Consider the following 27,606-nt stretch of genomic DNA (forward strand, 5'->3'; position numbering starts at 1 on the left):
GTTGTCTTTGTCTAAATGAGCAACAACGGAGGTGGAGAGAAAGCTCCACATTTTTTTCGAAACTGGTAAAAAAAAAAAAACATCCGCTTTACTTCTTATATTTTGCCTTTTTCGTGCAAACTGGGTGGCAATAATGGACAAGAACCAGTCGGTTTGCAGATTAATTGGGTTATCTCGGCCTGTTTGGAGAGACGTCTTCATGCGTTACTTTATTTGACGCAGCGCTCTCAAGAACAAAAAAAGAAAGAAAGAAAGAAAGAAAGAAAGAAAGAAAGCCGAATATTGCGCTTTGAACTTCCTTTTGCATGCTTGTGAAATTTTGAGAGCCCATGTCAAATTTAACGAGCTCTGCCCTCTGCAAATAAGTTCCCAAACGTGCAGACAAATGAAACAGGAGCGTGTTTGTTGTGCCACCGGGAGCCGGGCTGCTTCGGGTCAAACGGGCTGCGGGGAAACGCGTATAGTCCACCAAAGCACAGCCTCACTTGGAGCAAATCTCTGTAATCCGCTATAATTCATACAGATTTATAGTGCGCGTTCAGCGCTTAACGGAGAGTCTTTTTCTTTCTTTTTTTTTTCTTTTTTTCGGGGGGGGGGGGGGGGGGGGGGGGTAATTGCCTACATTTGAATCCAGCGCTCTCTGTTGCTGTCGCTTGTAAGGTTCTTTGGTCGGTGCAATGGTGACACCATGTGGTTGAACAGGGGTACTGCTGATTGGAAAATGACTTGAATTAGTCCAAAGGGGACAGACCTAACTGCTTTATCTGGACACATTTGCATGACAGAACTGATCTGAGTTTAGGACTCTTAACGCAATTAATTCTTGTTGCTTGAATGTCATCTTCTCTAAGCATGAGACTGGCAAAGAAAAACAAAAAACGGTGTACTACTTCCTCCAGGTCTGTGGGCCTCTGCCTCACGCTGAGGAGACGTCGGTACCTCGGCACCTTCTACACGGCTGACGGCAGGACGGAGCTGCAGATAAATAGATGCATCGGGACTTCATCTGTAGAAATCAGCTCGCTGTGGTGTGTGGGGAAAAAAAATCTATCCATTGTCTGTAGGCTAAAAGGGAAGTATAGTCCATTCGGTCGGTTCTGGGTTTCCAAACCTCCAAAGGGAGGCATCCAGGGAGGATCCGGACTAGACCACCTAAAATACAACTTTTTTTCAATGTGGTGGAGCAATAGCTCTTCTCCGGGCTTCCAAGCCTGAGTCACTCCACCTTGTCATGGAAGATTATTCCAGGGTTTCTTGTCTTGGTCCATCCCTTCCTGATGATCGTAGATAAAGGTCAGAACAGAGAAAGAGTGGTAAATCAGGAGATCTGCTCCCCCCCATCAACTCTTTCTTCTCTGAGACGGACCACAGCAACACTGTGGAGGAGACCCCAGTCCATCCTGCCATCACTCATGAACAAGACGCTTCTTGAACTACTCTGCTTGATCGGGACAGATTCCCCGATCCGAAGGCAGGAATCCAGTTCTTTTCAGGTGAGAGGTAAAAGTCGATGTAGTGAAGAAAGAGCTGAGCCAAGAGTGAAGTTCCAACTTTATCAGCTGCTGGGTCTTCACCAAAAGAACCAGATCCTGGATGCAAGCAGCAAACAGGGTCTTTCTCTGCAAGGGTTGCTGGACCCACCCATCAAAAAGAGAGTTACGGTGGTTCTGGCTTCTGATTAGGGTGCCTCCTAAGGGGATTATAGGGTTTCCCTCCTGGACCCGTTAGGATGCATGGATGGATCATGTAAATTAATCATTTACAAGGTCTTTTTTTTAAATACTTCAAATCCAATCAATTCATTGCCCCTTTACAAGAAAATACCAACCATTTATTTGGGATCGTTCAACAGATTATCTTAAAAAAGAAAAATATGTCAAAAGACAAAGCAGATCAAAATACAATAACCACCAAAGTATTAGGTGCATCATTTTAAGAGTCTGAAAACTGTGTAGCAGTCTGGTGGTTCTGCCTCTGATGTTGCCGTATCCTTTGCCTCGTGGCAGCAAGCGGGAAAGGTTCAGGGAGAGGCTCTGAGGGGTCTCTGACCATCTTTAGCGCCTTCTTCCTGTCTGAAACAAATCAAGGTTGGAGACCCTCTGTGCTCCCCTCGCTATCTGCTGCAGGGCTCCTCTTGTCAGCCACAATGCAGCTGCAGAAACTCTCATCAGCTCTGTCATGTCGTAACGACAGTGGTAATTGAGAGGACTCCCAGACATTCATGTGGAATAAAACTCCATTTCTCCCCGAATAAACATACTTTGGCAAATCCAGTTAAAATGAATTAGACCCAAACTGATGTCAAACGTGTCAATGATAAACATTGTACGGCAAAAGAAGCTCAGGATTTTGATTATTTGACCCTTTGCCTATGCATACAGTCGGCCTGTGGGAGTGTGAAGAATAAGAAGCGAGACGTGTGTGATTAAAACAAATAAATGACTAGACCGGTGCGAAGCACGCGAAACATACGAAGACCAAAACACATAACGGGGATTAGGAAGTTTTAACCAAACAGATTGAAAAACTGATACAAAGTCATCCATCAGTGGGTTTTCAAAGGTAAAAAAGGGCCGGCGAACCTGGGTTTCTGAGCACTGTTGCAACACGAGCAGGAATTCCACCTTCGTCTCCCATATTGTGTTGCGCTGTTGATATTGCGAGGTGGAAACCTCAGGGAGGGGACCGAGCCGCCCATCTCTGCCGGCGCTGTGACCTTGGGTCCCTGTCAGATACAAAGGCGTCCGCGCAGGGCAGCATTCCTCAGAGCAGGTAAACAGAGGCTCCTCTAATCCCCCCCCGGGGGCCCCTCCGTCTGCCGGGGCTCAACGGCCGCTTTAACAAATGTTGACATTCGCAAACACGAAGACTCTGGCTTTGCTGGAAAACAAAACTCCCAGTTTCCAGGAGGGAAGGCCTGCAGATGGCCGGCGTGGGCCCTGCTCGGCCCTTGGCTGTTCTGAGGCGGCGGAGGGGCGATGAGTCAGGGGGGGGGAACCTAAAGGAGATGACGGTTGGGTACTTTTACCATATTTGAGACAGAAGAAGGCTGAAAACTTCAGGACAAGTTGGTCAGAAATCATTTCTGAGATAATCCCAAGAAACAGAAAAACTGAACGTCAATGTGTTTTCTTTGAAATTCTCACCTTTTTTTATTCTTCACACACAAATAAAGCCATGTTGACTAAACGACATAAGGTTTCCAAGCCTTACACTAATGGAGTTGAGGTTTTAGAGAGCTTGCCTTTTATCGTACACATTTTTTATTGCTTAACAGTTCAGAGTTCAGCTAATCATCTTTACACATAAGGACAGCTGATGGGCAACATCTGAACCCATTGGTGTTTGTTTTTGGTCCAGAAACAAGTTGAATATTCTTAAACGTCACAACATAATGGAGTTTGTCAAAGTGAAAGACGATGCTAGTAGTTTAGTGATGTCATTTCTGTAGGTCAGAGGTGGTTCTGGACACAAACCTTCCTGGGATGCAGTTGATTGGCGGTTTCCTATGAATGCAGTTCCAAAATGATACATATTAGAACGGCATATTGCACACATAATGATACTTATTTAATTTCTCTGTAGAAAAACAGAATCATTTTTCCTCTTTCTGCAGAAAGGTGATGTGTAAATCACTGTGCCCTAAACTTGAAAAAACAGTTTTGCACATTTGCCTCATTAAAAGAGGGTCATTCAATTTGCGAATTTTTTTGGGCTTCATTGAAAAAATATTGAAGAAAGATTTGTCTATTTTCAGCAATAAAAACAGGGTTTGGGCAAGTCTTTCTTTGAAAAAGGCTTCCTGTATTTAGCCAATTTCAATAAATAATATCCTAATCTAATGCAGGTTCGTTGCATTTGAATAAAAGCCATTAGATAGATGCGGCCCTATTTACAACAAAATTACACAGAGAATGTAAAAAAGTTTGGTTATTAAAAGACATATACTACTTTGTGTTGTCATTTTAATTGTAAGATTTTAACTTGGCTGTAATAATTTGCCCTGTTTTAAAAGGGGGAAAAAAGTCTTCATCTGCATCAAACCACTTGTGCCGGAGGGCCAAATCAATCTTTAATTGCAGTTAAGGGCCACACAAAATCAGTCCAAAGGCTGCAAATGGCCCCTCGGGCCCCACTTTGGACACCGCTGCTCTAGGAGCGAGCAACCCAGGATCCACTATACCAGCGAAGGGTCTAACAATGGATCTAAGGATTTCATCCCGATACCCAACAGCAGTCAGGGTACCATTGTTTATCCTGTACAGGTCTGTGCATCCCTCCATGGATCCGCCTTTATGCTATCTGCAACAATGTTGCAGATACCATAAAGTTCACCACAGCTTCTCCAGACCCTTTTGAGCTGAGTGAACCTGCTCTCATCTGTGAAAACAACCGGGCACAGTGTTGAATCTGCCAACAATACCAGTCAGTGGGCAGAGGAGCTAGTAGAGGACATTGGGCCTCCCTCAAGAAGTTTGTTTCATATAGTATGATCCGAGACGCCAGTGGCCCGCTGGCGGTCACTTTGTAGGGTCCTGGCTGTACTCATGTTGCATTCCATTTGCCTCAGGAATCGAAAATAGGAGCTGGGAATGAGGTAAACCCGAGTAAAAAGCGTTCCGGTTAATACAGTTGGAGAAGTCAGAATTCCAAAATAAAAACAAAAGGTTAGGATTCCAATATGACGACGGAAAGCTGTTTAGTTTGTTGTACCTCTTGTGAATGCAATTAAAGCTATATTTTCCACATGCAAACACCACTTTGTTTGCAGAATTGGAGCCCTTGTGTGTAGCATTTTTTTTCAATGCACTCTTACAACTGTGTCTGTAAAATAAACATGTTTTATCACAGCTTACTGTTCTTGATGCAAGGAGCTGCCATATTGGATCCAATAATCAACCTTAAGACATATCTCCAACTTTCTCAGGGGTAAGTTCAACTATAGCGGCCGTTAATTGATCGGTCCTATCTAAAGCTGGGATCTCCCATTTCTGACTGCAAATGGAACGCAACATCATCCTTCTACAAAGGAACAAATGTGGGTCCTGCTGATGGGTCAAGGACCTCCGACAGCCCTGTCCAGACATCCACAGTAAACAGATGTCTCCTGGAATCTCCATGCTCTTACAACTGTACTGGGAGACAGCAAACCTCAAGGTAATGGCACTTATTGATGTGGCATCCCGGTGATGGTGGACTGCCTGTGCATCCTCTGTAGGGTCCACGTATCTCCCCATACTACCAGTAGTGACACTAACCCTGGTTAAATGTAGAACTACTTAAAAGTGGCCTTTTTAGCTCCCCCCACTGTCCTCTACAGGAACCTCCGGCCTGCCAGGTTGCAGCTGAGAGCCCGCGTACAGATGCTAGTAGTATTCAGAGTAATGCTCTTGTTGATTTCCTTTGGGGTAGGCCGGTATGAGGTTCTCACAGCATGATGGGGATAAAAAAAACTTCACGATATTGCAATATTAACACAAAGACTCAAAACAACAATGTACATCTGTAATTATTTGCTTTTGTTTAAACCAGCTTACCTACTGAAGGAGGCATTCTTTTGCTATTCACACCTTTGTTATATTCATGACCAGAATTCTTTCTAAAGTCCAAGTAAAAATGAGAATCATTGTAATCTGTTGCACAATGGGAAGTGCAGTCACCTTGCAGTCAGAAAATTGATGGTGCACTTCCTCCTCGCTTCCTCCTTTCGCTGCCCCAGCCAACGGGCTCCTTGGCGAGGAACTAAACCCCTGGAGCGATATGGTGGCTGTCACTCTAGTGCAAGGATCTTTGAGTGGTCCTTATGACCAGAAAATGCAAACAATCAATCAATTTAGTCTTTTCAGCTATCTGACCAGCAGTGCGCAGCCACATGTGCAGCAGGTAGAGTTTCGGCTTTATCATGCAACTGGAGAAAACACAACAGCGCTCTGTTTAAACCTCAGTAGCGTTAACTAATGGGACATGTATGGGGTAAGATAACTGTCAATAAAAATGCATGCATAGCTGTGTGAATTTGTGTTTACATTTAGGATTTGTATTTGTTCTTCAACTCATACGTGTGACATCAGATGTTTCATCGGTGAGAATACAAGTTTAGAAGTTGCAAATACAAGTTACCGCTTTGCAACAATACATACAAGTACAAATCACAGATTTACGAGTACGAATCTACAACCCCTGATGAAGCTGTTACACAGCTTCTAGTTGGTGGTGGTACTGGACCCGAAATTGTTCATCAACCACTACTAAAAGAGAAAATGACAACGAAGATGAAAAGATACAGAACTTCTATTTTCTTACAGATGAAACATCTGATGTCCCATGTCATTACTGACACAAACTGGTAAGGAGTACAGCAGTTTTATCAGGCGTGGTACATTTGTACTCATAAATTTGTGATTTGTAGTTGTATTGTTCCAAAGCGGTAACTTGTATTCATAACTTTTAAACTTTGTATTAACAAATGTTACATTTAATCATGTTTTTTGACTTACATTTACAATTTCAGAAACCTACGCAAACGTTTTTATTGACAGTTATCTTACCCCATAGTACCGGATCATGCCTACTGTAGAGTTAGTAAATAAAAAAAAAAAAAAGTGGAACCTGTAGACAAAAAGGCAGATAGAAAAGATTAAAGGCTCTAGACAAAGGCCTGTGCTTTGTTTTTTCCAAAGTCTGTTAAGGTGTAGCTGAAGTTGAATATTAGAAGTAAAAATGCTTCAAGTCTGTTCATTCATTTCCTCAAATTAAAAAAAATTTAAGTCAGTCAAATCCCGAAAAAAAAAGGAAGGTTTCTAAAACCTGCAAGCAAAAATAAAAACTTTGTCCTTTTAAGCCAGAAAAGCATCTCCTCCCAGTAAGTCAATAACACACGTCTGCTGTTGGCATCAAGTAGTTTATTTTCCACCTTTGCTGTCCAATATTACAAAATCACTTCACAACTTCACAGGAACATTTCACCAGTTCGAATGTACATCACTGTAGAAGATATTTCACATTTACAGCATCAGCAAAAAAGGGAATAATAATTTCAGACAATCATGGTCATTTCACATTTGAGACATGAGTCATTAGTGTAAACACAACATGATGCTTTGTCAACATTTTCCATCAAAACTCCCACATGGTGGATTTCTTTAGTCACTGTTTGGTGCAACATAAAGTTCGACATCAGGAGTCCATCGAAGCTTCCTTTAAAGAGTTTGACCAACAGTGATTGTCAAGAAGCTCGGAGGACCATTTGGTGTAGAGAAAGCCATAAAGCGGCTCGCTTTAGAGTAACGCGTCGGCTCTGCGAGCCCAGAAGTCGTCACATAAGTGGAAACCTCCGTCCACTGGGCTAACAAACAATGGTTATCCAGGCGGGCCACACTGCTGCAACTGACTCAACAAAAGGGGTGTTGAAGGAAACATGAGAAATGGTCAAGTTTGTACACGGTAAGCAGGAAGAAGAGTAAAAGGAAAGAAGACGCTGTAACAGAAGATCAGCCGCAGTGGTTCAGGAGGAAAAGGTCAGCCTTAAATCTTCGTTATAAGACCGGAGGCTGCGAAGCTGAAAGAAAACCTCGAGTGTTAAGCGTGTGAAACAGAAGAAATGTGACAAAGCTGCGTCTCGGCTTCGCCCAAAAGGTCCGATCGGGAAGATTCTGTTGAAGATAAAACTTATGGGTTTATTCCAGGCATTACACAACAATATTTAATGCAAAAATAATTAGCTGTTGTGACTAAAACAGCAGCACAATATGTGGACCATACCAAAGGTTAGCCATACCGCAGGTATTTTTATTCTGAATACAAACACAAAAAAAAAAAAAAAAAAGATCTAGATGGGAGCAAAGAAAAAACCTCAGAATATACTACTAGTCTTAGCAGCATGGAGGAGAATTTGGCAATTTGTTGTACTTTTTCAATAAAAATAATTAAAATTGCTAATTAAATCAACCAAGTTTATTCTAATGTAAGGAAGGAACTGGATCAGTGGCCCAAACTTGCCCCTGAAAAACATGGATCAAGGGGACTTTTAGGTTTTTCATGCAATTTCCCCCAACAGAAAATAAATACATAAATAATAATAAAAAACTAACAACCCAACAATCTGATCTTACTCTGATTTTTTATGTTTTGGCACCACACAGAAATGTTAAAGTCCACAAATAATCTTAACACACGTCTAGGTATTAAAAACGGAAACCCAAGAACCCATCTTTTTCCCAAAAGAGTAAAAATCATATTAGCAGCAACAACCCTTTTTGGTGTCGAAGTTGTTACTAAGAGAAGACGACAAAGCTCTAGCATTTTTTGGCATCAGTGAGATGTTTAAAACTGAAGGCAGAGAAAGCACACAAATGTAAGAAGATTTTTAAAAGGGAAAGTATTTTTTACAGCATGTTAAAGACATGACTGAGCTTCGCTCAGGCTGCAGGACAGCGAGAAAGAGCAGAACTTTCAGCAGATAACAGGAAGGCTTATCAAAGCGCAGGAAAGTTGCTCTATTTCATTCTTTTAAGATTTCAAGTTCTGGTTGTCAAGGAGTGAGCTGAATTTGGAAATGATGGCGCTTTGCTATTCAAAGGTTAGAGTTGGAAACAGCATTCCCAAGCAAATACACACAAATACCGCTGCTCTGTGATGATAACCATGCTAATGACGAATATAAGGTGCTACGTGTTTAAGACAGTAATATCGTGCTTTACAGCAGTGCGAAGCTGCCACTGTTCCTACTATAAATAGGGTTTGCACACAACAGGAAGAAAGGTATTTTGACTGATTTTCACTTAGAAACCAGAAGTCTAAAAACAACATCGAACAAAAACCGAGGATTAGAAACCAGCTGCAAAACTGTGATCAGTGCAACTCAATTAAACAGTCCCATAAATACAAAAGTGCTGAACTAGCAAGATTAAAGACATTTTCCCACATGCTAAGCCTTTGGTATGGTCTCTCAGGTTAAAGCACACCAAAAACTGTACTGCTGCATTTTTACGAGGTGGGATTGATCTGAAGAAAGAAAAAAAAAAAGGGACGATATTAATATTACGGCAGCTCTTCGGAACATCTGAATCCTCGGGCCTGATTAAAAAAAACAAAGCGATGATAAATTAGTGGTTCTGAGCATCCAGCTCTGCAACAATTTTGACCAATGCAGACATAAATAAGGACATATTCTTGAGAAAAAAAAAAAAAACAGAAAAAAAACAAAAGACATCAAGTCTACTGTAACCACATGACATCATCTGATATAGAAGTTGCTGCTAGTTAAACAGCTCACTGCAATATTTTGCTTATATGCAATATTACCTCAAACCCAAGTGTTCACAGTTTTTTCTGCAAGTAATTATTCAATGTAAAATACAAAGAAAGATTCAATATGAATCTGTGTCTGGCATTATAAAGACATGACGTCTCATAATATAGTCACTGCGAGCAGCATTGCTGATACTTGTTCCAAATCCATAGGATTGATTAAAAACCTGAAGTAAAATCCACAACATATAAACACAGGAAATACGACACACAGGTGGAGGAAAACCTCTTAACTTGAATAAAACATGTTAAACGTGAGTTAAGACACAAAATATAACAAATGCAAAACCTCTTGTTTACAAGAAGGACTTTTAGGAACATTTGGCTTCATGTCTTCAGCTGCTAAAAGAAATCTGAGTGTAGTAACTTGTCGTTTCTTTCATTTAAACCCCAATTAGAAAGAAAACACCACTAAAGGTGTTGTGAACAAGAACTTGTAAACATTAGGATTGTAGATTAAGAAACAAAATTAGGATCTTAATCTGGGATGTCATCCAGACAAGCAGCAGAGATCAGGTTTTATCCAAATATCCAAGATACTCCTTTGAATTTAAGACCATTTAAAACCAATTTTTCTTCTGTTCTTAGTGTTATCCCAATTATATCCAAGTGAAATCAGGTAGCATTTAGGAGGCTGCACATCAGGATGTCACCACGGTAAAAATCGCTGACAAATTCAATGAGCAATGAGGTAGGATTTCTTTTTAAATATTTTAAACCTAAAAAAAAAAAAAATGTTTTTTTTAAAAAATAGTTTAATACTGAAGTAGCAAATGCTTCCATAAATATGTACGGTACGGTGGCGAATACCCACAAACTTACAGCTTCTGTGAAGTACAAAAGATTAAAACGTGGCACACACACATAAAGAGACGTCGGTCTAGAGACACAGGAACATCACACATAACCAAGCACACGTCTTTGAGCTAAAGTTTCACCGGCTTCACATACCAGCATGTTTACGGTATATTGGCCATTTTTTTATTAGCATTTTTCTTGTTTTTCTTGAAACCTTTTTTTTTGTTGTTGTTTTTGTTATTGTTCTACTCAAACAGAAACGTGGTCCAGTAGTCGTTTCTCAATCCGACTCTAGAATAGAAACACAACGCTTGTAAGAAAAAAAAAAAAAGAAAAAAAAAAAGGGGTTTCTCTCTGGACAAATCATCTTAGCCTTTACATATAAAAAACTCTCTTGTTACAACATGACTAAACAAAGGGAAAGGAAAAAGGAAAAGCCAAAAGGATAACTAATGAGCGACACGTCTGGTCTACTTACATACATGACCGCTACACATATAATGGTTGCCCCCTCAACATTTAATATTATTTGATCTGTACGTTTACTTCACCAATAAACAACGTTGGAGCCATTTTTTGTGGAATACATGAAAAGAAAAGTGTAGTGGAGGGAAAAAGAGGAGGGGGGATGGGATGAGCCTGGGCGAAAATCCGTTCTCCTTGAGTCGACTGAAACGTTACATAAAACGATGAGAATCTTCCGCTTTCACTGATTTAATTCATATCTTCATAAAAACACAGAAAAGCGTTGGAAAATATAAAGGGATATAAGAAGCAGTGGAGAAAATATGGGTTCATTTCTCAAACGGTTTTAGCCGAACTCCTATTTCAGTATGTTCAGACGAGTGTTTGGGGGTTATGTTAAATTAAAAAGAAGGTTTGCAATTAAGTTAATTTCTCTGACTAAAAGCAGGCAGAGACAACCTGCTCAGTTGTACGGCACCGACCTACCAGATCACTTCCAAACTATTAGAACCGTTCTCTGGCTTTAACAAAATAAACGAGAAATTCATCTGATTAATCTTCTAAATATGGTACTGGCCAACTGTAGGACATCAAGCTGCTTTAATAATAGTAATAATAATAATAATAATAATAATAATAATCTATTTTAGGCACAGCCCTGGACCCTTTATTTTCACCAAGCACATAATCTGACAAACAACCAAACCGCATGTCAACAAAATAAGATTTGCGTTCCAGTCAACAGCTAAAAGACCAACTTATCTTCGAACTAAAAAAGCGACAGAAAATGACCAAACAAATTATTTCAACCTCAAATCCAGAAGTCAGCATTTACAAGCTCCACAAAGTGCCTGGTATTCAGAAATGTAAACTGTGACGACCTCGATCCAATCTGCCCATCCAGGCCTCCTTTTTCTCGGCCTGCATGCCAAATCCCCACTAGATGGCGCCATTGATCCCTCCAACTCCCCCAGAAAAAAACAATCAGAGAGCAGGCTTATCCTGAAAGCAACAAAACATTGAGATAAAACACTGCCACCTAGAGAGAGGCGGTCAGAAAGACAGCAAAAACTCTGCTCCAACTTCTCCCTTCATGAAACTTGAGCAGAAAATGAAGTGGTCCAAAGTGAACAGCAAATCGACTGTCCTTTTGGGTTTACCATAAACAACTAAATGAGGAGGGAGGCAACCATTATCCCATGATGGATTTTACCAGCGTCCTTTTTAAAATGCGGGAAAAAAAATTAATGTCACCAACATCAGAGGGAGGATTCAGCGTTTAGTGTCTCTTCAAAAAAAAAAAAGAAGCTATTTTACAACTACAGCCACTCAAGCAGGCAAAGTCAAAACACATGCATGCACACAGCTAGTGTCTTTGTGTCCACTTGTCCGCGCCGGAGGGTAGGTGGGCGACCGAATCTGCGAGGAGACGATGCCGGTGTAGAGCAGAGCCATGCGCGAGAGACTCCCAGGACAGAGAGGCTCCCGGGAGGAGAGAGGGAGGGAGGGGGCGGTCCGTTGTGCTCCTCATCCATCAATCAGCGACACGTCAATGTGGGACAAATCAATCATGTGCCTGTGTAGCAATGGCGATAATATTGTTTGAACCACTGGCTGGCGAGATATATATACACGAGACACTGTACGGCGGTCAAAACGCGAGGCTCTGTCGATACCTGCGGCCGTGTAATTGTGCGAACAGAGATGAAAGGAAAGGCGCGTATTGATTACCTATGGAAGCTCATTTGGAAACTGGCCGCGTGCTGGGGGCTGGAAAACTTGGCGATGGCTTTTCTCTGCTGGGGCATCATTTTAAACATCTGCGGGAGACAGAGGAGGAAAGGACGAGCTGAATAGAGCGAGACGCTCGTCTGGTGCACAGGAGGCTGTGGGGCAAACTGGAGTCGTTTACTCACAAACTTCTAAATCATGCCAACAGAGGGCGCTGTGAGATCACGTTAAAAAAATGACCTTCATTTTTGCACTGCTGGAGGGATGAATTTCAGGCTCTTTGAACTTTTTCACGTGTTACAACCACAAACGACCATCCTTTCATTGGAATACTATATAACAGGCCAACATATAGTAGAGCAAAACGATAAAGAATTATTTTTTTTAAAAAATAGAAATATGAGAAAGTAAAGTTCTTGCCGACTGTTTTTTTTTTTTTGCAAAATAACTCAAGCTCAGCCAGATTGGACGGATTATTTGTGGGAACACCAATCTGCAACTCCTGCTGCTGTTTCTCTGTTGGATGTCTGTGCAAATAAATAAAAAAAGCTCTTAATTTAGTATAAACGACCGAGTAGCAATTCTGAAAAGATCCGTTTGCATCATTTTGCCAATTTATGACAAGCCAAGCTGAAAACTCATGAATAAAAACTTAAATTGGACCATTTAGAAAAGGTAGAAAAACTTAAAAAATGAAGATTGGCAAAGGCTCTTGAGTAAGGTGCACTCTTTCTATATAAACGTGCAACAGTATGAGCATTTGGCAGATTTATCATGTTTATAAAACATAGATATTATCACTAATCATTGCTATCATTGATATTAGTATTGCACTGTTTCTCATCACATAATCTGTATTAGATTATATTCCAGTCGGTTTACCGAGCAAACAAGGCGCCCAGCATCCACACCGGCATGTCGTTAGACAAGTGCAGCGTGTACTTTAAGCTGCTGGATACTGTAAAGGAGAAAGAGCATCGAAACACGCAGAACGTGTCCTGCAGATCTCTGCTTTGGCAGATCACCAAAACAATCCAGTCCTGCAGGATCTAATCCGGATTAACCGGCCACCCCCCCGGTCTGAGCCAGTCTAAAACATGGATGTTTTGATCAGAAACACTTTCCGTCCTGCATTTAGCTCTGATTAGCTTCCCTTGCTAAAGCCAAGCTTTCCCACAGCATGATGCTGCCCCCACCATGTTTCCCCATGGGGTGGGGGGGGGGGGGGGGGGGGGGGGGGGGGGGGGGGGGGGGGGGGGGGGGCGTTCAGTGTTTTCTGTCACGTGGTTGTACGCCAACAGGTTTGTCAACCTCCACATGATTGTGATCTTCTTTCAAGCCTTTTTTTCTCTCTAACAAATGCTTTCTTATAGCTTCTCCTCCATCAAGGCCAGATTTCTAAAGTGCAAAAGTAAGTTTTTTTAAAACGATCAAATAAAACCCCAATTTTTATAACTAAAGTTCATGGTTTAAAAAAAAAAAAAAAAGGCAAACCATTCAAAATATGTAAATATATATATATATATATATAAGAAAAAATAAGACATTTCTTAAGGAGGGATGGTTTGACTCCTACCTCCACAGGGCCGATGGACATGAGGAGGTTCTTCAGCTGCAGCTCGGTCGTGGACGTGGACAGGCCCTCGATGCACACGGTGCAGTGAGCTTTATCCGGGCCCCTCTGGCTCTGCCTGGTAGGCAGTGGAAGACCCCGGCCCATCTGACCGGCCCCTCTACCTCGACCCCGGCCCGACACCACGACCTAAACCAGGATCAAAAACCCAAATTTCACGTTGATGAAAAAGCGAAGCGGCTTCTTTTACGCAGCGGCACGCTTACAGACGCCGCCGCGCCTTTTTCCCTCCTGTGCCTTTTCAGACTTTTAAAACACGATTGACTCGTCATATTTCTCCACAAACACAAACGTCAGAAGATGATGCCAGGCTGCATGACATATCTTCATATGATCTTGTTTGAGAGAGGTATGTTTCCCCTGGTGCAGGAAGGAGGAGGAGGAGGAGGGTGGGGGTGCAGGCACCAATAAGAGAGGAGGTGGAGGGAATATGGTTATGAGGGTGTGTGTGTGTGTGTGTGTGTGAGAGAGCAGCCATGCAGGCGTAGGGGCGGCTGCCTTACACTGTCAGCATCTGGGAGAGTGGAGCCAGAGACAAGAGCCTGGTGGTGACATGAGTGCAGAGAGGCCAGGGGAAACCGCGGAGCCGTGCTTGTTCTGCTGCTTTCAGCCTGTCAGTACTCCCCAACCCGCCGCCCTGGCCTGTCCTGCTGCATGACTGCTACATCTACAGAGCGCCCGCATAATGCCGTCCCTACACGAGACAATTTTGGCGGCGGGTCGCCATGAAACGGGAGCCCGCGTCTGCTAATAAATACATTTCAGGTGAAACGATCATTAAGCGACCCCAGAACAAAAAGCGACAGAGACACGGAGGGGTCTCCTCCTTGCCGTACCCTGTTCTGCTGTGCGTCTCCAAAGCCCCCGCGGCTAGCCTGCGGCGTTCCACCTGGTCCCGCTTGCTGCTGTCCCGTCATGGTCACCTTCCTCTGGACGCCCTGGTTGAGCGGCGATGCTGGCCAGGCGCCCGGCTCCGGCTCTGGGCCGCCGCCGCCGCCGCTTGCCTCGGGCCCCCTCCCGCTCTGGATCGGAGCAATCGGTGAAAGAGACTGACTCAGTATCCAAACTCTGCTCCTCTGCAGGTGCCCCAACATGGAGGACATGAAGGGTGTTTTATGGCGGCAGTCGCTCACGCAGGAGTTCATTTAGGTGCGTCGGCGTAAAGGGCTCTAAATACAAATACGTGCTATGCTTTTTATCAGGGGAGAAAACAATAAATAAATCCCCACAGGATGATGCAGCCACCACCATGTCCCACTGTGGGGGATGGATGGGTTCAGTGTTGGTGTTCCTCCATACTCGGTGCTTAGCATGCAGACCAGAGCAGCTTTGTTTCCATGTTTTTTCTTTGCTTCTGACCTTATAAACACGTATACGAAACAATCTATATATCATTTTCAACCCACTTCACAACTAAGCACCAATCAGCATTGGTCTATAACAGGAAATCCCAGTAAAACATGTAGCATGTGGTTGTGACGCGACAAAAATGTGGTGAATAAAACTCAAAAACTTGCGGGCCACTGTAAATGATTGACTGCGAAGAAAAGGAGACTAAACATCTGCAAATCGCTGGAACTGGATTTCCATCAGCCGCTCTGCGGGGAATAAAGATCAACCCAACAAGGTGATGGTCTCATTATCAAATAAAGTCACAGCTCTGGCTCTGTTGACGTGCGGCTGAGGAATTGAAGGTCGTCCCCTCCTCCGACTCTGCGGAACGACGTGACAGATCAATACGCGGGAAGAAAAGAGGCGCTATCTCTGACCTGTCCCCAGCGGAGAGTAAATGGATTAATCCCTTCTATAGAAATCACAGCCTCTGATTGCGCCCATCAAACGCTAAGCTGCATTTACACTGAAGCGACAGCAGCTCGATGCGTCTCCCCCGCCGCCCCGGCTACACACACACACACACACACACACACACACACACACACACAAACGTTTTCCTGAGCTTTTGTGTTTCTCTGCGACACTTTTGTATCGCCCCTGATGAAAATATAATTTGCCTCTTATCTCTGTGCCTAAGCTATACAAATCCAAATCCTCAAAAGTGGCAACTTTCTTACACAGGTAGTACGTTATCACCCCCCCCCCCTTCCCCCCTTACACCTTCAACCGAGAAAGATTAATTACAAGGGTCTTGGATTGGCATCTTTTGTCGCCTCACACCTGAGAGATGGGTTGATAGAAAACGCAACGGAGGGATGACGGAGAGGAAGGGGGGGGGGATGAGAGGAGATAACATTGTCAAGCTCTTGTCGATGACAGCGCGACAATGCAGGAGAGAATCTTCTTCACGCTGCAACTTATGAGGCTTTTCCTTCTCGGCCATTTTCCCCTCTGCTTCGCATCCTCCGCCACTTTTTTTTTTTTTGTTGTCTTTACCTACGAGGTGCAGCGAATCAGAAGGCTCGGCGGGTTTCCATCAAAGCGGCGGCACCCAGCGAACCTCGTCTGCAGTCGGGCTGCAGTTTTTTTTCCAGCGTGGCCGCCTCATCCTCTGGGACAAGGCCTGAAAGCGGCTTATTTCAAATAGTATGACGCCCCGCCAGCATGACTCTTCAATGAGTATTAATGCTTGACACGCTTCCCTTTGTCGTGTGTCAAAAAAAAAAGAAAGATTAGAGTGTAATTAGGGACAAAGAAGGAACCTAAAGTACCTCACACCTCTTTAACTTTATCACATTTTGTCACATCACAACCGCACATTACAACGTATTTTATTGGGATTTTATACGCTAGACCATACGTGTGAAGCGGGGGGAAAATATGTTTCAGATATATGCATATATTTGTAGAGTCCGCCCTAAAAAACAAACAATTTAAAACGGCATCGTGAAGAACAAGGAAGACGGCAGACAAGTCAGGGATGAAGATGTTGCTCAATCTAAAGCGGGGTTCGAACTTAAAGCCCTGACCCGTTGGAAGTCTCAGGGAGCTCTGGTAAATCCACCGTCCAGAAGCAGAAAACGCACGGCCAAGATGCCTTTGGAGGAGCTACAGAGATGCGCAGCTCAAAATGCTACGAGTGGCGGAAAGCTGTCTTTGCACGCTCTGAACTCGTCATGTTTATGGTAGAACATGGCGGCGGCTGCATCACGCTGTGGAGATGCTTCTCTTCAGCAGAGACGGGGAAGCTGGCGAACGAACGCCGTCCTCGTACCAAAGGATCGGCAATGTTGTAAAACCTCAACAGCCTGTCGGCGGATAAAGACTACAGAGTATAATGGAGGCTTCTTTCTAAAATCAATTACCATCTCTTTGGTTTTTGAGACATTCGTCTTCAGAAATAAAATCCTTCAGCACACATCCATGACCAGAGTCCTTGTGATCAAGCAGAGACATTATCACAGAATCATTAGCAGACTTCACGATGCGTTTATGTGTGGCTGAAGGGAAAATTGGCTGATTCCAATCTCTGGCTGACTGACTGGTGCATCTCTAAGTCCTTCAGTTTTAGATTTCTGTCGAGTTTCATGTGTATTTGAGCCGCTCACTTGTTTCCCCATTTAAGGCCTAAAAAGATGATATCTGGATCCATTTAATACTTTTTGTGTTCCATAATGCTGATTATTAAATGTAAGACTTTGTGGCTTTTCAAGACCTTGCAGAAACCCAGATTTCGGGTGGGTGGGGGGGGGGGGGGGTGTCTTGTTATTCCTATTTTGGCTCATCTGCCGCAGAGAGAATTGGTATCTGTCCAGAAAAGAGGACATCAACCTTTAAAGGCGGTGCTGAGGAGTCGCCGACTCTACGGATAAATGTCACACTGCTCTATTTTATCAATGCCGCAACGCTTTCTGAGTCAGAAAAGGTAAAAAGTATGTAAAGACATAGAGGCTTAAATACCAGTGCCTAAAGCTTAACAGCGGGAAGTCTTAACAGATCAATTTTAACAAAATGACACAGACGTCACGGTGTCATTCTCATAGGTTAGGTATCAACTAGATTACTAAACAGACAGCGAGAGGCCATCGATGGCCTTTCCTTCCCCAGTTCTGGGGTTTCCCCCTGTGGGTAAAAACCTCCAGGAAAGGATCAAATAAATGCCAGACACAAAACAAGGTGTCGAAGAGAAATGAAATCCTGTGCTCACCGGTCCGGAAAGTTTGACAACTCTGACTTTCTGCGGCACCTGCTGCGCCTCGGCGCCAGGATTCTTGAGCCGCTGCATCACGGTCCTCTTAGCCCCGGGTTTCGGCGCTAGAGTCTGAGCTGGGCCTTGCCTCGGCGAAGGAGGCGAGGCCTTCTGGGGAACCTGGGCGTCGGGTCGGTTTACGCTCTGCAAAGCGTTGTTCCTCCTCTGCTGCAGAAGCGGCGGCTGCTGCGGCTGATTCTGTTGGGGGCCTGCGCCGGGGGTCTGCTGCTCCTGCGGGCCCCCTTTGACCATCTGGAGGCGGGACTTGACGTTGGGACGTGTCGCGGGGAGCTGAGCGGCACCGCTCGGAGGCACGGCGCCGTCCTGATGAGGCTCGGTTAACGTGTGATTTACTGACGGTCTCTGAGGAACCTGCCTCTGCTGGTGGGCCAGCGGTTTGGGCTCGGGCTGCTGCGGCACCACCTGCTGCGGCGCAGGGTGTTGTTTCTGTGGATTCGCTAGGGAAGGCTGAGTCTGTGTAGGAACAGAGTCTTGGTTTGGAGTGTTCGTATGAGCGTTGAGTCTCTCGAGCAGCTCCTTCTTTCGGACACCGGCCTGCATCTGCCGCCGCAGCTCCTTCCTCCTCAGAATCTCCTCCCTCAGACGCTTCTGCTCCTCGATCTTCAGACGGTACTGGCGCGTTTCCTCGTCTTCGTCTGGGTCCTGCGCCACAAAAAGCACGTTGTAAAAACATGATTTTACCGTAAATGGGGAATCTAAAACAAAAACCTGTAATTATTTTGATTGTTTGCGATTATTACGTAGCGGATTTAACGTGTCCTACAATTATCGCGCTCGTAGCAAATCCAAGACAGAGGGCACTATTTAAATGTAAAGACATTTAAAAACAGCATATATATCGTTTGAAACCCAGACTTTTATCTTTTAGATAATGGAATAAAGAACGTTTTCCCATGCATTAATGTTCTACCTGTTAGTTACTTAAAATTAACTTTGCTTTGTCAGAAAAAAGCATCTAACGCATTTCATTCAGCCAGAAAGTCTTCAGTGAATAAGCAGCATGGTTCATGGGAGGGATTAAAGTAACTTAACCGTCTGTTTTGATACAGCTTGTTGATAATTAGGCTTGTAACATGTTTTTTTCTGGTTTATACATCAATAAATGTGAACAGATTTCCATCGCCTCAGACTTTGCGCTGTGCTTCGAAGTTTTTTTTTAAGGGTTTGTGTTTTAGCTGCGCTCTGTCTTCTACGCAGCTGTCTGCAGACAGACCCTAAGCGGCAGCGACCATTACCTTCTCTTCTTGTTGCAGTGTTTTCACAGGAAGTCAAAAACCTCCTAGTTTCTTGGAAAAACCTAGATTTGTTGATCACATCTAAATAATAATAAAAAAAAGTCCAAGCTATTGTGCGTTTAGTGATTTCCTCTAACCTGGCGAGCCAGAATGATGATGTGTAGCTTTCTACGTTCTGCACATTATCAATCTGAACAATGTCTCTCAATTTAAAAAATATGGAGATTTTTTTAAAAAGGGATATAGGATGAGTCTATATTTTTTATATGGAGATGGTCCAGGTTGAATTATCATTATACTTTTATGTATGCCAGTAGGTTATTTTTCAACCGTTTCTCATATTTATCTGCAACCGTTTGTTAATTTTTTTTTTTTTTTACCAGTGAGACACTTTTATAATTACTTTATGAAAAGAAAAACGTATTGAGATAAACATTATATATCAGCATTCAACAAATATCTAAAATATTGAGAAATTAATATATATTTTTGGTCCATATCGCCCAGCCCTGTGGTCTCATCGAATCCGTTAGGGGGAAGCAGGAACCTGCAGCAGAACTCTCTGAGCTGATTGGGCGAAGCCACACCTAGTGCCAAACTTTTGCCAAACTTTTGGGATGATGTACACAAGGCTATAAACCAGACCTTTCAGGAGGTTATCCCCAAGGATGTTATGGTCGCAACGTTCTTCTTACAGCAGCCCTGAAATGCATTACAATTAAGTGGATGCAGCTAGAGCCGCCTTCCTACAACTCATGGGTCCAAATGATAAGGGAATTATACCAAATGGAAAAGATAACATACTTGTTAAGAGTTCAAAGAGCCACTTTCAGCCAAAGCTGGGGTCCAGTGGAAGATTTACTGAGGTAAACAAGTCTTACAACTTAGTCTTTTGGATTGTGGTACTTAGACCTGCCATCCAAGGTGGATTCCTGTGTTAGGTTTGTAAGGTGAAGCTGAGACCACAAATATGATGCTGAAATTGTAAAATGTCATACTGGGACGTTTAATCTACGGTAAAATTTCACACTGTAAAAACTGTTAATTATCGTCGTTGCATGCTGTGTATTTGCTCTGTTTTAAAATCAATAAAATTTAAGTTCTAAAATAAAGTATAACATTTGTGGTTTGTTCCTAAATGATTGAGGCGGCAGCAGGGACAAGAAGGATTCTCGTGTGTTTGTGAACGCACAAATGACGCGAGAATTCAACCTGCAGGCAAGGTTAGAATTCCTCCATTTTTCCTGCATCACAGTCGGACGAGAAGTAAAATGCACAAAAGTCACTTAAATAATAATTTCTTTTGGTCAATCACTGTTTTTTGGATTGCTGACAGTGACAGTTTGTTTAATTGCACAGTACTAACACTAACCTGTTCACAGTAGTTTTCAAACCTTGACTAAGCATTCCAGGTTTAAAGGAACATTGTCTGGATTGATCCATAAATATAAACCAAATAAAGACAAAAGGGAACGAATGACTTTTTTTTACCGAACTTTCTCATACACAGCGTCCCATTTTAAAGACGCATCATAGGGGAAACAACTCTCAATTATCTGGACAGGGCTTTTTTCTCGTTGTTTTTGTCTTTAATGCATTTTGGGTCCAATCCTAAATCTCTGACCTGTGGTGTTGAGCTGGACGGCGCATTTGGAGTTTCCTGTTGTTGAGTCGCCACCCTGCCTGCATCCCCAGCCTGTGCTTCGGCCTTCACAGCTTGGCCTCTTCCTCTGCCACCGGCATATGCCGGCTGAGCGCTCTGCCCCGGACGCGTCCCCGGCGTTGTCCTGGCGACGGGCTTGATGTTGGCAGCGGGGGAGGAGCTGTTCGTGTTTGTGTTACCAGGTGCTACAGGGAGCTCCCGTAGGTTGCTGTTGCGGAGCTGCATTTGTTTGGAGATGGGCGTGTTCTGAAGCCATGGTAAAACACAAAAAGAGATTTAATCCAGTTTTTCAGCATTTTATTAGTTATTGCACATTCCAAAAAAAAGTAAAAAAACAAAGCAACTGGACTTGTTTTCCATAGTTGAAGACGTTTCGCTTCCTCTCCAGGAAGCTTTCTCAATTCAAAAAGTGAGAAATTGAAAAGTGAAAAATTTGAATTGAGAAAGCTTCCTGGAGAGGAAGCGAAACGTCTTCAACTACAGAAAACAAGTCCAGTTGCTTTGGTTTTTTAGGAATGACCTGGATGACTGAGAATCTTTACCAGCATATTTATCGCACAATTTTAATGGAGAATAATTGTGTGACGCTATGACTTGTGTGATTCCACGTTGACAAAATAACGAGCTCGAATGTTAATCTCTTACCATCCGCGGCCTGTTTGACATGTTCCTCTGTTGGGGGTTCTGAGAACGGGGATTCATGTGCCTGGGGCCGCCGTGCCCCTGCTGCTGCTGATGGAAAGGATTTTGGCCATGATGTGTCATGGGGCGAGGCTCATTGAGATTTATCTGTTGGTGCTGCTGATGGGGCATCTCTTGTCTATGGTGGTGGTGTTGCTGCTGCTGCTGGTGCATGGGATGGGGTGATAAGGAGTCGTGATGTGGCAGCTGGGAGACGGGGGGGCCGTGCATCAAGCCCTGCAAATGGCAGCAGAATGAACATGCACATTTAAACAAATTGTTTTTTTTTTTTGTTTTTCTATTAAAAGGTTTACCCAGTAATAGACTGGGCAACTTGGGAAGAGTCAAGAAATATTCCTTGTATATTAACGTAAATCTTTCCAGATGGCCTGGATCATTATAGCTCCTATTTCCCATGGGGTACCACAAGGATCTAATCTGGGGCCTTTACATTTTTTTTCCACCTGTATCTGGCCCCATGAAGAAACATGATGATATTTTATTGTTTTCATGCCCGTGGCACCCAGCTGTACCTCCCTCTAAAGTCTACAGATTCCCTTTCAGTCGAGTCTGTCTTGGTAATATAACTTTATGGATGGAAAATATCCTCCACAAACTAAATACAAGGGAAACCGAGGCTTTATTTTTGGTCCTATTCTGATAACCCAACAAAAACTATATAATTTGGTCTTCCTATCACACCGGCTGCTTGTCTAAAATGCAGCTGCAAGACTGCTACCAGGTAACAATCACTCCGGTTTTTGCCTCGATTGCAGCCACAAGAGGCCTTCCTACAGTATACTTGGGGATTTAGCCAACTATTCAAATCGCTGATTTCCCTGAGAATAATTATTTTTAATGCCTATACTTACACTTTTATCCAGCAAGTCGGTCTTAGAAGCTGAAACCTATCATAAACTTAATAATAAAATTATAAAAATGCTCCAAGGCGGCTTTTCCTTGCTAAAAAAAAAAAACATGCTGCAATTTCCATATGAAGGGCAGTGTGTTTCAAAAGAAAGAAATTACAACATTATCCCTTATTTACTCAAACATACAATGCTAAACATAATCGAATTTTCATTGAAGTAAAAATAAATAATTAAATAACATCAAAGAACTGATTTAGGTGAAAATGGTAGTAGTCAGTTGTTATGGTGGTGGTGGTGGGGGAGACTTTGCAGCATTTAATCTACTGATTACAACCAGACCAGATGAAGACCAACTTTATATTCCCCAAAGGCCAATTGGTTTGGGAGCCAGCTAAAAAACAAACGCAAAGCTAAAAGTACAACTACAAAAATAACCAAAACATAAGTGGATACAAACATAGGCTACTGCAGCCTCTATTTGGGCCAATCAAGTAACAGTATCAATGAGGCTGACATTACTATCACCATGTACCTGGGAGCCGGTGGCAGCAACCTGTAATTATGATGAAGAGGATGGTTTGGGTCAGCAAGGATAGCTTCTTCCATCCTTATGGCTCTTGTTTAATAGAGCTGGGGGCACTACAAGACTTATCCCTATAGCTTTGCTGCACATTTTCATTACACTGCTTAGTCTGGGCTTTTTTGAGGGTAAGGGACTCACATCAAAAAATTTAAGGAAAAGTTAGAACTGACTCAAAAATCAGGAGTAAAATGTTTCAGAAAACATTAAAACTTCTCAATTTCCCTTCAGAATACTAGCTAGCCTTAGCCCAGACTTGGATAAAGCCCAAGCTGCTGTTGATTTTTGTCCCAAGGTGATTGCGATGTTGTAAAACCTCAACAGCCTGTCCGTAGGTAAAAACTGGAGGGTAGAGTGGAGGCTTCTTTCTAAAAATTAATTACCATCTCTTTGGTTTTTGAGACATTCGTCTTGAGAAATGAGCGCTCCCACCAGCCAATAAAACCCTTCAGCACACAGCCATGACCAGAGTCCTTGTGATCAAGCAGAGACATTATCACAGAATCATTAGCAAACTTCATGATGCGTTTATGTGTGGCTGAAGGGAAAATTGGCTGACTCCAATCTCTGGCTGACTGATTGGTGCATCTCTAAGTCCTTCAGTTCAGATTTCTGTCACAGCAAAACTCGAGTTCCTTGTTTATTTGAGTCGCTCACTTGTTTCCCCATTTAAGGCCTAAAAAGATGATATCTGGATCCATTCGATACTTTTTGTGTCCCATAATGCCGATCATTGTGGCTTTTCAAGACCTTGCAGAAACCCAGATTTCGGGATATAGTCCTGTCAGGTACATAGTTGACCTTTTTAAAAAAAAAAATCTTTTAACATCAAATGTTCTCAGATCCATCGTCAAACTTCTCTTTAAGCCAAGGCTTAAATCTTACCTTTTTATTTGGACATTTCCAGTCCAATTGACTTTTTATTTTGCATGTGTCTTTTTCATTACTTGCTTACTGGTGTTTTATTTAAACTTATATTATAATGTATATATATTTTAATGTTACTTATGTTAGATGTCAGATATAATGTACAGCTCTTTGGCGAGAAAAGAAAAAGCTATATAAACACAATTTAATTAGTTTTTATAGTGGTCAGACAATAACGATTCTCTCACTAGGGGGAGCTCTAGTCCATTTCTCTTGACAGAATAAAACTGGCTTTTTAAATCATGTCAGTTTTTGGGAACATGAGAAAGACTCAGAACACTTAATAGTAATCTCAAGCATTACGAATATACCAAAATGAGTACTAGACATTCAGCTTTACTTACTCTTGCTCGTACCTGCATCCCAAACTGAACCGGCGGAGGGGGGAACATGTTGCCCTGCTGGCCGAACGGCTGCCGAGGGCTCATGAAAGGTCGGGGCTGGCCTTGCTGATTCAAGTTCGCCATCCCCTGGTGGCCTTGGTGGGGAGGGAGGTTGGGTCTTGGGGGTTCTCTCTGAAACAGTCCTAACGGGCCCTGGCCCGGCTGGTTGAAGGGTGGTCCAGGTGGGCCGAAGCCCATGTGGCCCTGGCCGGGCAGCTGCTGCTGCTGCTGCTGGTGGTGGTGGTGGTTGTTGTTGTTGCCGCTGTTCATCAAAGAGCCAGGCCCCGGGTGATCGAACATGTGCTGCCCTGGAAACCGTGACGCTTCTCCGCACTCTGTGCCCACGCAGGAAAGACAAAAACAACAAACTCAGTCTCGTTTTCTCCTGCAGACGAAATTTCAGAACAGATCCCCACCCTTTTTTCAGACTGTAGCCTGAAAAAAACGACTCTATTAGCGTGAAAAGGGTAAACAACGACATCGGTCGTTAATTTTACATTAACAGGCATGAGAAATCATAAATATGTATGTTTAATGCTATTTCCAAGGTTCGCTCACATGTATATACATATATGCATTTAACATGAGATCAGCTAATACAGCAGCACCGGAGGGCTGGCAGCATACCCTCTAGGTATAGCCCTAGAGGTGATGAAGAGGGTTCAATATGCTCAGAAAGCTTTGGAAATCTCGTCAAGGCTAGACGTGAGACTCACCTCCCATAAAGAGGGGCTCTCTGTCCTGGGGGCCTTGAGGTGGCTGGTTCCTTAGGGGCTCCATGTGATGAGGCGGTCGCTGGGGTGGACCAAAATTACCCGGCATGTGCTGCTGCTGGAAGTCTCCCAGGCCCTGAGAAGAAGGGGAAAAAAATAAATAAATAACAAAACACAAAACTCGTGAATCATTTGCCACTCTGGAAAGTCAATAATTGAGAAAAAAAAAGAAAAAAGCCTAACTAATAAAGGGAATTAGTGGAGAATTGCACTGGGCAGGGAGTGAGAGTAATTGAAGTGCCGGGGTCATTAAACAGATGTAGAATCTTAAGTTGAAGGCATCAATATGCATGCCAATAGCACAGGAAGCCTTCAGCATGAATTCCTGAGCAAACCTGCATTAATATTTCTTGAGGCTTTATTGATACAAATGAAGAGCCAGCCTCTAACAAGGAGAGGCTGTTTCAGGGGAGAACAGGTGCCCTCATCTTTGTTTCAACCACTTCGTCTGGTCGACGGCTTTCTACCCAAGCGCACACACTCTCCATCCAATCAATTGAACCAAGAAAACCAGATAACTATTTAATCCCTCCTTGGAATTTGAATCCCCCCTCCCCTCATAACTGTCTCCTTTATTCTTTAAACATCCCATCTTTGTTGAAAAATTAACCTTCCATTCAACACGTGGCACCTCCACAAATGGGCTGCTTGCCTGCCTTCTCCGAGCCCCATTGTAAATTACTTAAGATGCTATCAAGGCCTAATCCATCTTTATTCCACCACCGCATGGAGGTATTTAGAGAGAAGAGGCGTTAAAAAGCAAGGCCAGAGTCCCCCAAAAACTTGCTTAACATAAAGTTAATCAAAGGGGCTTACAGAGACAGGGGATCACAATGGGGGCACAATCACACCGCTCTAAAAGGTCAGACAGACGGGTTTGCACAATGAGGACTCCGGTGTCCATATAATACCTCTCAAATACCACAGCTCATCCTCTCACTCCTAATCCTTGATAAAATAGTGTCTGGAAAGCTCAATATTTGAGGGAAGCCGGTACGGCTCCGAGCTAAGAAGGCATAATATGGGCAAATATATTAGAGGAAGGGCAAATGTTAAAGCACCCAATAAATAATGAACATTTGATTTTAACAAGATGTTTTTTTAAAGAATTTTTATTGATGTCTTAGACGAAGCAATGGCGTTAATTGATGTTTAAAGATGTGAATACGATGAAGAAAAACATAATAAACGACTTAAGATCATGGAGTACTTGGTCATTTCACACCTTTCCTGATTTATACCCCCCATTTACTACCTATGCATTGCATTTGGTCCCTTTCTACTTTAATCTGGTACCTGCAAGCCAAACATATCATAGCCACGTACGTAAACAATTTATTTTTGTTGCTAAGGAGACTGAGGTCATTTGAAGTGCAGTGGGAGCTCCTGAAGACCTTTTTATACTGTTTTATTTCTACTTGTTTATTTGTGGAACTTGTCCACAAATAGATCCTCGTTTTAATGCAGGGGGAATTCTGATGTGCATTTTCAAAATATCATGACTTCATTCTTATAATTCCCACCCATAAAAGAAAAGGGGGTCACCAGTGTGTGGCACTGTTATTTTGGGGGTTGCAGGCTAAAAAGTTTGGGAGCCCCTGGTCTATTGTGGCTTCAGCCATCTTCTGTGGTGCGGTTTGTTGGAGCAGCAGCTTATCGACAGCAGAGAGGAAGCGGCTAGATAAACTCATCATGAAGATCAGTCCTGTCCCGGGATGCCCCCTCGGCCCGGTGCAGGTTGTGGGAGACAGAAAGTCACCCACTGGTGGACAATGGCGTCCCACCCCAACTCAGATCACAGCTGCTCCACAGCTCTTTCAGTGACAGAGTGCTGGATCTTAGGTAACAGAACAACTTTTCTCTCCACCAGCCACTGCTGCAAGTGGAAAAGAACGTTAGCTTCCATCCCTGCTTAAAAGCAAATGATAACTTTAGCTTATTTAGTGGCTTTTATATTATATATGTGACTTGTATGTGATTAATGCCGTACAGCACGTTGTAACTGTGTCTGTGATGCTGTGTCTGTGAACTGTACCCACTTATTACCTGTTAGCTTCAAGCAGCAATCCGCACTAGTGCTTACAACTGCGTAACTTTGTCACCGTTTCCTTCTGCTAACAAGTAGCCAAAATGTCGCCACACCAACAATTTAAGAGAGGCTTGTTCCTCAATTTGTCCCCGTAAAGTTGGCAGCCAGCCCAAACAGCATATTACATTAAGCAACTGCATAAAACAAAGAGCTCCAAAACTACTTTCTGTATTACACAAAGATAACAGTGTGATAACCATAAAACCCCTGTGTCTTGAGCTCAGAATAAAGGCTTAAATTTACTCTACCTGAGAGATAAATGTTGACAGCAACCAGATAATACTTACCTGGGCACTTCTTAC

At 43.1% G+C, this 27,606-nt stretch overlaps 1 protein-coding gene across 4 annotated transcripts in view; it reads right to left on the reverse strand.

The window, feature by feature from the left end:
• Positions 1 to 10,046: 10,046 nt before the first annotated feature.
• Positions 10,047 to 27,606, reverse strand: part of rbm33a (RNA binding motif protein 33a) — a 44,951-nt gene continuing 27,391 nt past the window's right edge. For 2 of the 4 annotated variants that reach the window (XM_036125052.1, XM_021310926.2), the window contains exons 11-19: positions 25,159 to 25,291; positions 24,404 to 24,777; positions 21,645 to 21,917; positions 20,961 to 21,245; positions 18,039 to 18,743; positions 14,773 to 14,958; positions 13,880 to 14,065; positions 12,304 to 12,392; positions 10,047 to 12,148 (exon numbers count right to left, since the gene is read on the reverse strand). In XM_036125052.1, coding sequence (XP_035980945.1) covers positions 12,100 to 12,148; positions 12,304 to 12,392; positions 13,880 to 14,065; positions 14,773 to 14,958; positions 18,039 to 18,743; positions 20,961 to 21,245; positions 21,645 to 21,917; positions 24,404 to 24,777; positions 25,159 to 25,291 — 2,280 coding nt within the window. In that variant the 3' untranslated portion in view covers positions 10,047 to 12,099. The remainder of the gene's footprint in view (positions 12,149 to 12,303; positions 12,393 to 13,879; positions 14,066 to 14,772; positions 14,959 to 18,038; positions 18,744 to 20,960; positions 21,246 to 21,644; positions 21,918 to 24,403; positions 24,778 to 25,158; positions 25,292 to 27,606) is intronic. The other 2 variants (XM_021310927.2, XM_021310928.2) reach the window with 2 other exon arrangements.

This window comes from Fundulus heteroclitus, chromosome 21 (assembly GCF_011125445.2).
Source record: "Fundulus heteroclitus isolate FHET01 chromosome 21, MU-UCD_Fhet_4.1, whole genome shotgun sequence".
Taxonomy (NCBI): Eukaryota; Metazoa; Chordata; class Actinopteri; order Cyprinodontiformes; family Fundulidae; genus Fundulus; species Fundulus heteroclitus.